Here is a 15,939-nt window from a genome sequence, read left to right as displayed (position 1 = left end):
CCTAAGATAAAAAAAATTAAAAAGCTATGAAAATTGCAAAAATTTGGTTGAGCAGATAGGGACTTTTAATTGGTGGACTGAAACCTTTTATGTAGACGAAACGAGCGTCTGGCGTATTAAATTATAATCCTGATACCTTTGATAACTAATTAGATCATTGTCAAGTAGTTTGACCTATAATTGTTTACTTTTTACTCATTGCGACTTGGATGAAGAGTTGTCTCATTGGCACTCATACCACAACTTCTTATTTGTATTGAATAAAAAGTAAAATCACAAAAATTTTGAACTCCGAGAAAAATTCAATGACTTGGTACAGGTATTTTAAAATGTAGACTGAAAGAAATGAAAGAGTGATCAATTTATCTTATACTTATTGTACATTTCTGCATAAATACAAATGTAACCATTCCATGCAATTAAGTTTATCATTGAAAATTTCAAAACAGCTCGAAACGTCAAGATTGAGCAAAACCTACAAAGTGACAAAAGTAGTAGGAATGATCTTTCTTTGATAAGCCCATACTATAATCAATGACACAATGCTTCACTACTTTGTTTTACATTTTTCTTCATGGACCAACTGAAGCAACCATCGCGTGGTTTTTTTTTCGCTGTACTTAAGACCAGTTCTGCTCTTTATTATGGTTGTTGTCTCTTTTGAAAATTCCCCTTTTTCATTCTCAATTTTATTCAAGGAAATAAGTGTCCATTTTAAAGTTTATTCGTGTGAAGAAGTAATGAATGAAGTTTTTCTTACATTAAACAGTTTGACCTAATTTTTTTTTTATCATCAATACTTTTTAATTAAATAAACATTAGAAGTATTATGAGCTTCATTATGATAATTTACGAATTTTTATTGTTAACGAATGTTGAAATACTGTTAAATACTCAATCAGATTTTAAGTTCTTTGTATTTCGAAAAAAAAAATCACAACAGTACTAATATTTTCTGAATGACTCCTGCGTTATTGTCAAACGAGATTACTTTTATGAATCAATTATTATAATTTTCTGTATATCCTCAATTAGATAACATTATATGAACTATGTTTAAATCACATTAATTGATTAAGCAAAGATACCAGATGCCTCGTCAGGTATAACACCATTTACTTGACTGAATATACAATAAAACAACCAGAAATTAAAGTGATAGAAAATATCAATATTCCAAGTCTGTCAATAACTACAGATAAACTTTTCCAGAGTTCTGTGTTTGTACTTTCTTCGATGTCCTTGACTAAATCCCAAACATTCTCCTGAAAGTAAAAAAATACAGTTCGTAATTTAATAAAATGGGTACTTATTAATTGTGCAGATAAAGTAATGTATGATATAATTCCAAAAGTAGTGTGGTAGTTTTTAGTTTATGTTTATTCATTTATCTAAGATATTATATTTTCATTGTTTTTATGGTCATGTCTATTCTTTGTACACCAATACTGTTCGTTTATGTATTTTAAAAAATCATAATCGGCCTCATTTGAAGTGTATGAATTTACATTTATAGATAGAACGTCAATTTGATTCTGTATTAAAGTTATAAAAGCCAACAACTGTCACTTGAAAGATTTCATATCAGTAATGTCACGAGCGAGGCACAAACCGATGATATGTGTGGGTAAGGTGCAGACTTTATGTTTTATGCATGCATCTTCGTTATTTATCTAATGTTTTTTGCCCATTCAGTTCATCTTGACTTTTCGACGGTGTTGTCCACCTTTTTGCTTACAATCAAAATAGTTCATACATCTTTTAATCTACCATTTTCTACATTTGAAAATGTCTGTACCAAGTCAGGAATATGTTTTCGTTTTTGATGCGTTTTGTTATTTGATTTTGCCATGTGATTATGGACTTTCCGAATTGATTTTCCTCTAAGTTCAGTATTTTTGTGATTTTACTTTCAACTTTTATGAGTATTTCTTTATTAAAAACCATAATTTGAAAGTCAATACAAATGGAGTTAAGGATGTCGATCCTCAGTCAGTTTACACTCAAACATTAGCCAATTGTATACTCTTCTAAACATATAAAGAATCAAGAGAACTTTTTTGTCACAGGTTGTCCTGTATATGCAAAAGTATTTGCCAACGGGTGTCAAAGAAAACAATAACCAACTAACGGTAGTCATGGATTCATGAAATGAGCTTCTATTCTTTCAAATTTCAAAAGTTCAAATGCATGGATGGTAGTGCACTTATATACAAACCATCAAAGAGTTATCAGTGTTTTTCAAATGAACCTCAGCTAGAAATGCAATGTTTGGTGCAGTTGTAAAAAAGTAACGTCTATGCCTTGCACAGTGACTTTAATATTCTCTTTACTTGGAGCGGTTTTGCATCACCTGGATGGATGCATTCCTACAAAACTATTTCGGAAATTAAATATATAATGAAGCAGTTAAGGAAATATATGCTTTTAAATAAGATTTAAATGCTAATTCAACAACGATTGAAATGGCCTTACTGCTGTAAAGAATTCAACAAATAAATACCTCATTACAGCATGTTGATGAAGGATTTCCAGGAATTTTAACGAACATCATCAGGCACAGTGGTACAATGATTCCTTTTTTAATCCATTCTGGTACTTGTTTTTCTCCACGGTAGTAGATATTGATGACAGCTACCTGTATTGTAGTGGTAATAGCTGACATGCCAAGTATAAAGTTGAAAAAGAACACTGAAAAATGATGAAAAGTAATTGAAAAAGGATTTTATACAGTTGACGTTACTTCTAAGGGTTCAAGCTAAAGTCTTGAAAAAAATATAAAAAAAACCCAATAACTATCCCAAAAGAGAATGACAAGTTGATTGTCATTAAATTTTCCATAATATATTAATTAATATTTTTGTGAGATTAGAAATCTATGGTTTTAAAAACCGTCTTCAAATCCACTCATTTGAGGTTTTCCTCCAAATGAACAAGGATTAATAATAAATAAAATAATGTTTAAGGTAGATATGATATAATTTTATACGAATAAAAAGAAATAAGCAGGTGTGAATGCGTATGGTTGCAAACGTTCATAAAAGTCAACCTGAAGTGGTAAATACTTTTTTTTTTTTATGTCTACGACTACAGTCCCAAGAATAAACAGGCCATAACTTGTACAGTTTAATCATGCACTTTCCTAATTCATCTCCTCAGCCCATACATAATGAAGAAAACAGAAGTAAAAATGTGATGGTGTAAGCACACTGTAAATTCTTTATCTGTGTATTTATATAAACGTAAATAAATACTTTACATCAGAAAATTCATGTACCAAGTCAGGAATATGACAGTTGTCCATTCTTTTGATGTGTTTTCGCTTTTGATTTTGCCATTTGATAAGAGACTTACCGTTTTGAATCTTCCTAGGAGTACAGTATTTTTGTGATTTTATTTTTTAGTAGGAGAACAGTATTTTTGTGATTTTACTTTTTTGTAGGAGTACAGTATTTTTGTGATTTTACTTTTTAGTAGGAGTACAGTATTTTGGTGATTTTACTTTTTAGAAGGTACATAATTTTCTTCTTAATATGGAACATATGAGATAACTAACATGATTGGATATTAAATTTAAAGTTAAGATACTTACTAATCCAAGGTGTTGCTTCGGCTGATGGGGGAAGCTTATCTGCTACAAGTAACTGAAATACTGACATGGCAAGTGTGATCATGATAACTAACGATGCCTTTTCTCCGGAGTCCACAGGAAGTAAAAAACACAGAACACCAATAGATGTTATCATGATGGATGGTATTATGATATTCGTTACATAATATGCTGGTTTACGTTCTATATGGATATAAAATGTAACATCTGGATAGGGTTCCGGACAGCATCCGTACATTACCACATTCTTTTCAACTTCAATCTTTGGAATAAGCCATTCCACATTCGATTTCATAGATGATAAATCTATCGGACTCTCACTTGGTTGTATATCTAGTTGATGTCCATGATACACCCACGAACCAAATTTTAAAGAACAAATTTGAGTGTCAAATGGAAAGCTCGTGACGTCAATCGGACAAATCACTTCAATAATAGTAGGGAAATTGTAATGAATAGAACCATCTGAGTAAACAAGTGCTCTATACTTATCCATCCCATACATCCCTGTGGTAAGACTACAAATAGAAATTGATTCGTTACCCTATTTTCGTACTAATTACAAGTTTTCTAATGTTTATTTTTTGCAAAGGTTTTGCAGGCGAAGTATGACATAATGAAACGCATGTCGCAGGCAATCAGAGAGTTTATGGGCAGGGGTGGGGGGATTGGTGGGTAAACATCCTAGCAGCAATCTTCCAAAATGCAATATTAGAATATCATCCTTCATAAGTCAATACCAGTTTACAGCAATACACTTTATTCCGAATAGCATAATTAAAACAATACTTGCTATATTTGCAAAACACCTATTATTATGGGATTTATTGTCTAAAATTTACAAATGGTTATTGTTTTACTTACAAGTTTTCAACAGCTCATTATTTGCATTGACTTTTTGTGAGTGATCAGACGATCAGACTATACATATACAACCCGAAAACTTTTAATCATCCATGTTAACTGATTATTCCTTTAAATAGACTTGTTCTTAAAGGTGCATAAACAGTAAAATAACAAAAATATCGAATTTAGAGTAAAATTCAGAACTGAAAGTCCCTAATCATATGGCAGAATTAAAAGCTCAAACGAATGGATAAATAACAGCTGTCATATTCATGTATATGTTGAAATTGAAATTGGTAGATTAATTCTGATATCTTAGCAAGGTAATCCTGTTCCTTGTATAACAGTCGCATAACATTTTGTTATATTAAAAAAAACCTGAACAGACATAATAGGTGAACAATGTCAACACTAGGGGAAGAACAGCCGACATTGTGTTTAAATGTTAATCACTATAAAACAAACACATATTTAAACAAAGCAAAACAAAAAGGCATATTGATAAAGCACAGTAGCAAACACTTAAGACTATATTTCATTTTACCATAGCACAACAACACAATGATGGTATGTATAAGTACCGAACCACGTCAAATGGATTTTTTTTTTACCATAGCATACTTACACAATGATGGTATATATAAATACCAAGCCACGTCAAATGGATATGATAAAAAAAAATACTAAACAGTAAAAGTAATGATTAACCAAGACAAATAAAAAAACACTATAACACTTCATTAAAATGACGTTATACCAAGAATCTTGTATTATTTGTGAAGTTGACACGGAATATTTATCAACAAGTTCTGGTATCTCCCGATTAACTTAAAAAAACCCCGAGAAGTTCTTCTACATCAACCTGGTTCATAATATTTCTGCTTATATGACACTGGTGGTGTTTTGCAGATTCTGAGAAGCAGCTGCAGACTTTTGAAGACCGAATTAGAGTGCTTCTATCAACATCTTATTTTATAAGTTAGCAGAGTAGCTGGAGATCCCAAATGGACAACCGAAACTCAAAATCTATTAAGACTAACAAACCAATGACGAAATCGATTAAAAGACGAGCAACAGTGAAATTATTACATAAAAAAAAAATACATACAAAGCAAAACGAACCAAACATACACTGCGGTGGGCTCAGGTGTCACGAATTGTAAAGCAGATCTTTGAATTATATCTTAAACAATGCTAATAGTTATCAAAGGTACCAGGATTATAATTAAGCACGCCAGACGCGCGTTTCGTCTAAATAAGACTCATCAGTGATGCTCATATCAAAATATTTATAAAGTCAAACAAGTACAAAGTTGAAGAGCCTTGAGGATCCAAAATTCTTAAATGATGTGTCAAATACGGCTATGGTAATTTCTAATGCAATTATTTTGTAACAATTGTTCTGATTGGATGACAGCAAGCGTAAAAATCTCTATCTCCTTGTCTGTAACTAAGGAAGCCGACATTTTGAATTTCTGAATGAATTGACATGTTATTTCTGCAATAATAAACGAAAAACTCACTTGTTGCGCCTAAAAATCTTCTTTTTATCAAATTTTATTACATTCTGAAGCGGCACAAAAGCCTGAAAACGCCCGGTGTTTATGTTTGACGCCGGAAGGATACCTATGACGTCACCTAGTGTAGGGACCAAAGAAGATAACGTCTTTTCGCGGAATTTTCTTTAATGAAGGTTTTATACTGAAATAATGATTGAAATTTAATTATAAACTTGTTTTGCATTAGAATAGAGATAACTGTATTGTATTTGAAGCTTTTCGGACGTCCATCGGTAGTTTTACTGTCGCAAATACCCGTTTACCTGTCTCCGCTCCGCGTCGCCAGGTAAACTAAATTTGCGACAGTAAAACTACCGATGGACGTCCTTAAAGCTTCAAATACAATACAGTTATCTCTTAAATATCCATGGGATAACAAAATCCTTAGTTTTTATAAAAAAAAAATTATAAAAAATTACCACATTATTGATATTCATGTCCACATCGAATGTTTGATTTGTTATTGATAAACAAAGTTTATGTAACAAACGTTTAGTTTTGAACAGTTATAATAATACATTATATTACGGATTACAAATATGTCGAGGTTTGTGATTGGATAACAACACAGAGATGTCAGTATATATATTTAGGAAACTGCCGGGGTATATACGACGTTTTTATCCCAAATTGGAACCTCAAAAACATCATCATTACACCGGTTACTATGTGACGTATTCAAAAGCTATCAGACTGTCCGAGGCTCACAAAGGGAAAATAATGACGTTGTAATAGGCTTTAGTTTAAACATATTTTATTGTTCAAAAAGGCAAAAGGATCAATAGGATTTAAACAAGCAGTCAGTTTCTGTAAGTTATCCTGGTACTCTTAGATCGATTCGTTGGATGGATTTGTGTTGACATTTTAAAACCTTATTTTCTATATTATCATCTGCTACTGTTTATTTTGGTTCATCATGAAACTACTTGCTTCAAAACTAAATTTGATTACATTTTCTTAAATTGGAAACTGAAATTAATGACTATTAACAGTGCTCAAACTTAATATTTCAAAATTGAAAAAACTCAATAAAAAATAACAGCTATTCAAAAAGGGCTTACAATATTAAAAATAGAAACAGCTGTATCTACAGCTGTACAGATACATCGCAAAATTACCTTAATGTCACAAATTGTTTACTATAGTGCCACTATAGTGACAAGACGATCTTGTTATTTCATACACAACACTTACATCGCTTTAAAAAATGAGTTAAAAGATCTTAATGTTTATCAGTAGATGAACCTTTTTTTTTTTTTTTTTTTTTTTTTTTTTTTAAATAAGTGTAAAACCTAACAAGAAGATTATGTAGCCAACTCTAAATAAAATATAGATCAATTTCTGTTCAATACCACACATGTTCTCAACAGAAATATAATTTCTATTGTGTTGAACTGAGCCCTGACGAGTGTTTCAAACTTATACAAGCATGAATGGTGTTCAGAAGAGTAAAAGATAAAATTTCTTCTGACAAAATTACTTATTTACCATTAATTAATACTCAATTTAGATATCAGCTTATAGTATGTACAATATTATACCTGTCATAAAGGGTCAAATCTGGAATCCAAATTCTTGAGATGGGCACAACAATATAATCTGTATTATTAAATTCACTTGGCTTCCATTGCAACGAACAATCGTTCCATTTCTAAAACGAGGTATGTATTTTATACACACTAATGTATAGATAAAATGTTTACACGCTATCTATATAGTTTTATATTTCATTGCAAAATAGCCCAAATCGGCTGTATTTCATTTGTCTGACTTTGTTTTAAAAAGGGTGATGTAAAGGTACTACATGATTGATCATAACAAGTCTTGAACGTTTAATGTAATATATGCCTGCTTAGACAGAAAGTGAACTTGAATCGGAGGACTATTAGATTTCAGAAAGTTCGGTAATGGATAACACTGTAAGCACCCTGTTTTATTCAAAACACTATTTTGACGGAGTAGTTTGGATTATATATCACCAGTTAAGTATTGTTGAGCATAGCTTCATGGTTAATCTTTAATTAATCTTAACTTAATTGATTGCAAATTTAAAAAGAATATTGTATAGTCGTAGCTGATTGTTTTAGTATTGTTGCAATGTAAAATGTAAATTGTAATATTTAATTTCTATAAATCTAAATGAATACCCATATTCAATGTATTTAGTTATATCAACCAGTTTCAAGTCTGGATCAGAATATTTGAATCCACGAGAAACACATGATGCAAACGTGGTGATACAACAAATTCAAAAGAAACTAGGAAGACCTAGACAAATCACAGAACGAGAAACATTACTCTTTGCTATTGAAAGCTGGGCAAAATATACAATATGATGATTATGATTTTGATTATTGTTGAGAAAAAGTAAGAAATATTAACTGAAGTTGAATTTGCCACATATCATTATATTTCAACCGCTAATCAATATATGTCAACATTTTCTTAATTTTCTAAATTACTGCTGCAATTTAATATCTTATCTGTATTTATTTTTAGTTTAAACATACCAATCGGATCCACAAGTTTATCTTCATTCTCTGATTTGGTTCGTCCTGAAAGGAATAGATTATATTATAGAATATATTGGAAGATAAAATTGAAATTTTGAAATATTTCTAAAATCAAATTAAAGTTTCTACAAATAATCCTAAGACAAATCATTAAGACCAGCAGTGGCATAACAAGATAACTTTAAGAAAACATTTAAACCTCAACAATTTTCATTACTTTGGAGGCTCACGTGTTATAGCGACATACATTTAATTTATGTCATTAAAAAGTCAACAAAAGCAACATTTCGTATTGACTAATTTGTTTATCGTTTATATTTAATTAATCATTTGGTTTACAGTTACTGTAAAATACATTTAAAAAGAGATATTGTAAAAAGAACCACATAATTCTCAACTATTGAAAAGTCTTCATTTAATTGAAGTTTTATCAAATATTTTAATAAAGATGATGTGTTCCCCTTTAAATGTGCAAAATATAGTGTTACTTTCAATTCTTAAGGGTTCGAACGCGAATACAATGAATCTGATCTCCACTATTCAATAAATTTATTTGAACTGCCAAGTAATTTTTAGTACAGCAGAGACATTTTCTATTTTTTGTATAAACTTGAGTTATCAGAAAAGTAACAAATGCATAATACTTTACTATTTGATCAAAACGTTAATTTCCTGACGTGTATCTTCAAGTTATTGGAGACACAATATCAAGGCTCAATTTGATAAAAAAATAAATCATTTAAATTATTTTCTTTGAACAAAATTTATGTGGAAGCCCTGGTAATTTTAAGTACACATAGTTACGCAACACGAGAGTGCATCTCCATACTTTCGTTGATAAAATACCTACCAAATCTATCATTTGTCGAACTGCTACTCCGATTTTTAGATTTACTTGTGGTGCTCCTACACACACTGGTCTGAGTCCACTGTCATAATTCGTAAATATAAAATCAAATATGTGTTTTTGTAAGCTGACACAATGCACATCTACAATTAAAAAAAAGTTGCCGAAAATCAGGCGAGGCGAATACACTGTATTGAAATGCAATTTGAGAATGTTTTAATTTCGATTTGGACAAAAGAGAATCATTACCTGTTCCAACTCAGTTGTTTAAAACTAGGATACCGATGACAATGACAGGACCAAATGAAAATGCTAATAACTTTTTTTTATATATAGTCACTCAAATTTCAAGTTAAATAAAATTTCCTGTTCATATTGTTTTGTTACATTTCAGTTATCGTATGACCTCAAGTACTAAACATGTAGAACCATTTACAAAGCATTTATCTGTTTTGTTACAAAAAATCTATCAAAAGTTAAAATTAAAATATAAAAATACTCAACTCAAGGAAAATTCAAAATGGAAAGTATATGTTCAAATGATAAAAAGCTCAAACACATCAAACGAATGGTTAATACCTGTCATATTCCTGACTTGGTACAGGGATTTTCTCATGTAAAAAAATGGTGATATAGACCTGGTTTTATAGCTAGGTGAAAGTAACTATCTGATTGTTTAGTGAAATTTAAGAGGACTGGTTATACAGATACGACACCACTGTTTCTGTAGAATAAATAATCATTCTTGAATATATCCTGAAAATAATAACAGAGTACAATATCCCAACATATATTTTGATCACCCTTTACCACTGTTCAAAGAAAAAAATACCAAACAGAATAAGAAATACGAAAATCGAAGAAACTTCCATGAAAGTATATTTCAATCTCCTTTAAAACATATTCCGGGCTTTAGAAGAAAAACGTTTCTATTTCATTTGCTAACCGTTAAGTTAATTATGATATATAAGAAAATTAAGAATGGAAACGGGGCATGTCAAAAGACTACAACCCGACCAAAGAGCAGACACAGTTGATGGCCACCAAAGGGTCATCAATACAGCAAGAAAATGCAGCAATCGGAGGTGTGCTCTAGCTAACCACAAACAAAAATATGCACTAGCTCAGTTAACATGAACTTCAAACGATACTCCGAAATATATATACAATTGAAAGTAAAATTAATGATCAAACAAGATTGACAAAAGTCTGAGGCTCCTGCCTTGGGACAGACAAGTAGTGAAATAAATAATACAGTCGTAGGAAAGAACGACATTCACTTCTCTATGTATATCTGTTAACCTTTCATTTTTTAAAATTTTTGAATTGTTGGCGCGAGGCTTTTAACATTAAACGGAACAATATTCACATTGTTTAGCATCAAAGTGTGCAACATTTGTAAGTCAGTACATTAATAATCTGCATCAAAGGAAACACTCTGTTAATTGATGGTTAATCTCCAAACAAAATTTATTAAAAAAAAATCCACTAAATTTATTAATCTTACCACCTGAAAAGGCTTGCCACACTATTATAGAAATAAAGATTTTTAAATCCATGTAGTTGTTTGTCAATATATCTTTAACACAGTATATTTTGAAAAAGTCCGACTTTACAGTTTTTAAGTAATAAACAAACTTGAAATCCGAATATATATATTAATATGGACTGTTTATAGGTATCCCAATGCCGTACCTCAGACAGACAAATGACAACACCAGCTGACATGTCTCTGATGTAATCTTTTTTGTTATTCAATTCTGATCAGAATCAGTTGGTTAAACTTCAAAGATAATTTATTACATTTTAACACTATTTTACAATTAAGACTTGTATAATTAGTTCAGTATTCATGATACACATTTAAATGCATGTGTAGATTTGATTTTGATTTACTAAACAATTTTATATTTCTATACGAAGGTTATATTACTTTTGGCTTCGTGTCTTTATTTTAGCATACTGATGTTCTATAATCGCACAAAATACATTTTCAGCGAAAATATTCTTTTTCTTTGTATGTAACTTTTTGACAAACATACTTAACTTAAGACTTATTTAGTCTTAGATGTTGTCAGTAACCGAGTGTACTCTCAGATCAGTAATTAGTGTCTTTTTGGTGTTGGGATAAACAAGTAACCGCCCACGTCCACTCTGTGTTTTTGTTAGATGTATTTCTATTTGTATTCTCTGATGAATTAAGCGTTTTTAAGCTGATTTTTATAGTTCGTTCTTATGCTGTACTGTTCCACCACTGTCCCAGGTCAAGGAAAGGATTCGGATCCCACTAATATGTTCGACCCCGACACATTCTATTTGTATGTGTCTGTCCCAAGCCGGGAAGGAGGATGTAATTCAATGGTTGTCGTTTGTTGATGTGTAACATATTTGTTTTTCGTTTGCTTTGTGTACATAAATGAGGCTGTTATTATTCTCGTTTGAATTGTTTTACATTTGTCATTTCGTAGCCTTTTACATCTGACTATGCGGTATGGGCTTTGCTCATTTTTGAAGGATGTACGGTGACATAAAGAAGTTAATTTTTGTGTCATTTGGTCAAACGGTATTGTCGATAGTTGTCTCATTGGAAATCAAACTACATCTTCTTTTTTTATATTTACGATTGTTTAGTGCCAATTTTAACTTAAAACCAGCATCAACTTTACATTTATCTTTACTCTTATTTTTCTTATGAATTAAAAAGTAACTCTACACAAAGAAAACCGACAGTTGGTGAATGAATGGTTTAATTAATTTATCGAAATAGAGACGGGACTTTAGTTATAAATGTTGAACACACAAAAAGTTATTCAATAAATGAAGAACAACTATGTATTTGGAATGTCCTAGAATGACTAAATTCCACACCTTTATCTTTAAACTTACAGAAAACTTCCGATAACCAAAAAGCGAAAATAGTTTAACACCATATAATACAGTCATATAGCTCTTTAACAGTTTAACAGTTTCGGTTCTTCTGAGTCTTCGAGTTTAAATGTTCGGATGTGTGCATCCTGGTAAAGTTTAATTCATAAAAGCATTTCGGACGCATGTAATTTTTATCGTGTTGTTTCGGTTTTTAATGAATTTTAGATATTGTTGGTCTCCCAATGTAATGCATAATTGTGAGCGATATCTGTTTATTTTTCATTTGTTCTGGTGAGCCTTTTGTAGCAACTTAGGGAGTTCCCATGACGAAATTATCTAAGTTGTATAGCTCATATAATGGTCTAGGACATATTGCAAGAAAATTTGCTGATGAAGGAGATTTCAACGACCATGACTGGCTATTCAACACTTGCACGGACGGAAGAAGAGTTGTCATTATGTGACGGAAGTATTGGTTCAAACTACAATGCGCAAAGAATACTATTTTGCTACCCTAAATTAGAACATATTTGGGTTAGAAGCAAACCAAACTATATTATACCACTGTCCCAGGTTAGGGAGAGGGTTGGGATCCCGCTAACATATTTAACCCCGCCACATTATTTATGTATGGCCTGTCCCAAGTCTGGAGCCTGTAATTCAGTGGTTGTCGTTTGTTTATGTGTTACATATTTGTTTTTCGTTCATTTTTTTTTACATAAATAAGGCCGTTAGTTTGCTCGTTTGAATTGTTTTACATTGTCTTATCGGAGCCTTTTATAGCTGACTATATGCGGTATGGGCTTTGCTCATTGTTGAAGGCCGTACGGTGACCATAATTGTTAATGTTTGTGTCATTTTGGTCTTTTTGTGGATAGTTGTCTCATTGGCAATCATACCACATCTTCTTTTTTATATAGAAAACTAATGGTTTCGTCCTGTATAACCATCATTGGTTATTTGATGGATCATGCCGGACATATAGATGTCACATTTGTAGATGTCACGAAAACCAGAAGCAAAACGACAGCGTTTGATATATAAATAGGAGATTTATTTGGAAAATTTATAATGATAATTAAGAAAATGGATTCGATATCTGTGTTGATATAGTATACATGCGAAACACTTTAAAAGAACATAGTAATATTTAAAAATAACAATTCCATTTAATAAAGACATTAAACAGTAACGTAAATACCCATAATTCACCGTACAAATTTTGAAACACGAAAACCAAGCTCATGTGATTTCCGTGTTGTTGCATATACAGAAATCTATCTTTCTTAATATTTCTTATCAAAAGAAACCAAGGAGGATTAAAAAAAATAATCATAAATCAACGGAATCTTCTAGAAATACGTCGTTCGAAGATTGAAGAAAAGGTACATACATAAAGAGTAAGTGTTGCGGGTATCATTGAAAACATAACTCGCAGACATCTGGTAACAAAATCTAACAGAGGAGGAAGTAAAATTCCTGAACAGATGTTAACAAAACAAATGATTTGAAAATAAAGTATTAACAAAAAACCTAATAAGCAAACAAAGGGGAAATCCTACAAGCCTCTCTGAAAGAAGCGAATACATGGAAAAGTTGTCAAAATAAATAAATATTTAAATCCAATTAAAACATAATAATTTCACTGTATAAATGTTGTGGGTTCAAATCTTTTTTCTGACTTTTACTTAATCAGTAGCGTTTTATTCAAAATTTATAAAAGTTAAATATGTTTAAATTCATGACAACCCTTAGAGCTGTCTGGCTAAAAGAGATCTAAATAGAAAACAGTAAAATTTATAAAAGATCAACATTGCCTGAGAAAGTTTCGTTCAAAATGTTAGCACAGAAAACAAAAAAAACTTCTTTTTTTTTTTCGACGCAGTGAAATGACAAAGAAATAACTCTGTAAAAAAAAAAGCAAGGAAAAAGCAAGGAAAAGGGGGAACTGCAAAATTGCCATGATTAAGATACATCCACGTTTCTTACTACAACCCCGCTCATTCATTTGTAAAAAAAAGAAATGAAACACTGACTGCAAATTTCATTACAAAGGAGAATCAAACAAATTCCTAGATGCCATACAAAAAAAACACAACAGTAATACAGAGCGATTATTATTACTCGATTTATTTCACCTAACTGAGCAGAGTTAAACCTGTTCGCTAATAATAAACCAGTCCATCTATAGATATGTGTTTCAGGATAAACTCACCAATGAAGTGCACAGTTATTCTTTTGTAAATTCCTTTGATGACAGTGATAGGTGATTACAAATCACTAATAATTATATCGGCAATCATCCTTATCACACACATCTTAAAATAAACTGTCCTTATGCAAATCAAAACGTAAGCTCTGCCCGATCAGTTGAAATAACATTGGTAATAACATCATCGAAACACTAAGCACAGTCTTGATAATCGGGTTGTAGTTTGTTCCTATTTGTCATGTTTGGTATTTCTCTATAAACTGTGATAATATCTTTTTCTTAATGAGCTGCTTTATGTTAGTAAACTAATCCTATAAGATTTTCAAAATATTTGGATTTGAATTTTTTTTATAAACGTATATTTTGTAAAAAAATCAATTTGATAGCTTCAGACGTATTAAAATATCCCCTATTAGTGGACTAAACTACTTTTTTGTCTATAAACCCATAACCTTAACTTAGTGTGGCAATCTGTTGTACTTCCGGTTTTGTACATGGAAGAGGAGATAGATTGGGAAGGTATATGAGAGGAACATTAACAAGTAATGCACTGTCTTTACAGGTGACTATATTTATTTTGACAATGTGACCTATCGAATTAGACTTTTTATCTGTTTTTTTACTGACATGAGCATAACGACGGGTGCTACATAAAAGCAGGATCTGCTTATCCTATCGGACCACCTGAAATAATTTCCTGATTTTGGAAGAGTTCGAGTTGTGTTTTGTGTACTGTTTTTTTTTATTGTTTGTATTGTTTGTATTTTTGTCGTATTTGTGTTTGCCATTTCACTCTCAGTTTACTTTTGGTTTATAAGTTTGAATATCATTTTGGGATTATTCGCTTCACTTTTAAACAATAATAACCAGAAGGGATGCTAATACCTGACATAATCATACCCTTGGTGCAAAAATACAATGTCAGTTATAAATGTGAGTTTAATGATAATTCTATGGAACACACACAATACTTGATCCTCGGTAAACTTTCATCAAGGTCACTTGACTGTGCTTTTTGCATTATTCAACTCTCTTTGACATCATCATTTTGATGACCAAATATAATTAAAACTTAAAACAATAAGACAAAACAAATTACTCAATGCTCTTCATCTTTATTTGGCCTTTTTACTTTTTTTATTCGCTTGTCACTGATGAGTCGTTAGTAGTCGAAACGCGCGTCTGGCGTAAATATAAAATTTTAATCCTGGTATCTATGATGAGTTTATTTACAATACGAAAGTTTAGGGCCATGAATTAACAAAAATGTGTTGATAACAAGATGAAAAAACCCGGACAGGTGCGAGTGGCCAAGGAAAAATAAGTAATGAGTATAGCTATATTGTATTATGTAACTGCAATCAATAAAAACCTTTACATTACAACACTATCAGAAATAAAAGTGTTTGTTAAAATGTTGCCATGATGTGAATAGCAAATGAGAAATATAGAATAACGTCTGTTTTTTTTTTAACTGACTTACG

The 15,939-nt window shown here is 31.1% G+C and overlaps 1 protein-coding gene across 1 annotated transcript; it reads right to left on the bottom strand.

Annotated features, from left to right (window-relative positions):
- Positions 1-1,100: 1,100 nt before the first annotated feature.
- Positions 1,101-11,054, bottom strand: LOC134709683 (neuronal acetylcholine receptor subunit alpha-10-like). Its single transcript, XM_063569831.1, has 7 exons — positions 10,883-11,054; positions 9,379-9,518; positions 8,526-8,570; positions 7,557-7,666; positions 3,593-4,128; positions 2,504-2,691; positions 1,101-1,265 (listed from the first exon to the last, which is right to left on the bottom strand). The coding sequence occupies exons 1-7, from the start codon at positions 10,932-10,934 to the stop codon at positions 1,116-1,118; spliced, it is 1,221 nt and encodes a 406-aa protein (XP_063425901.1). The 5' UTR covers positions 10,935-11,054; the 3' UTR covers positions 1,101-1,115.
- Between the last annotated feature and the right edge of the window lie 4,885 nt (positions 11,055-15,939).

The sequence above is a fragment of the Mytilus trossulus genome, chromosome 3 (assembly GCF_036588685.1).
Source record: "Mytilus trossulus isolate FHL-02 chromosome 3, PNRI_Mtr1.1.1.hap1, whole genome shotgun sequence".
Classification (NCBI taxonomy): domain Eukaryota; kingdom Metazoa; phylum Mollusca; class Bivalvia; order Mytilida; family Mytilidae; genus Mytilus; species Mytilus trossulus.
The sequence above is the reverse complement of the archived record's forward strand: the minus strand, read 5'-3'. Positions and strand labels throughout refer to the sequence as shown.

Bases quoted from the DNA above. Each gene is read 5' to 3' on its own strand.
- LOC134709683 (XM_063569831.1), bottom strand. From the start codon at position 10,934: ATGGATTTAAAAATCTTTATTTCTATAATAGTGTGGCAAGCCTTTTCA. The intron at 9,519-10,882 runs GTAAGATTAATA...TTTTAATTGTAG, and splicing joins GTGGCAAGCCTTTTCAGGTG to ATGTGCATTGTGTCAGCTTA. The intron at 8,571-9,378 runs GTAGGTATTTTA...TATTCCTTTCAG, and splicing joins TTCGACAAATGATAGATTTG to GACGAACCAAATCAGAGAAT.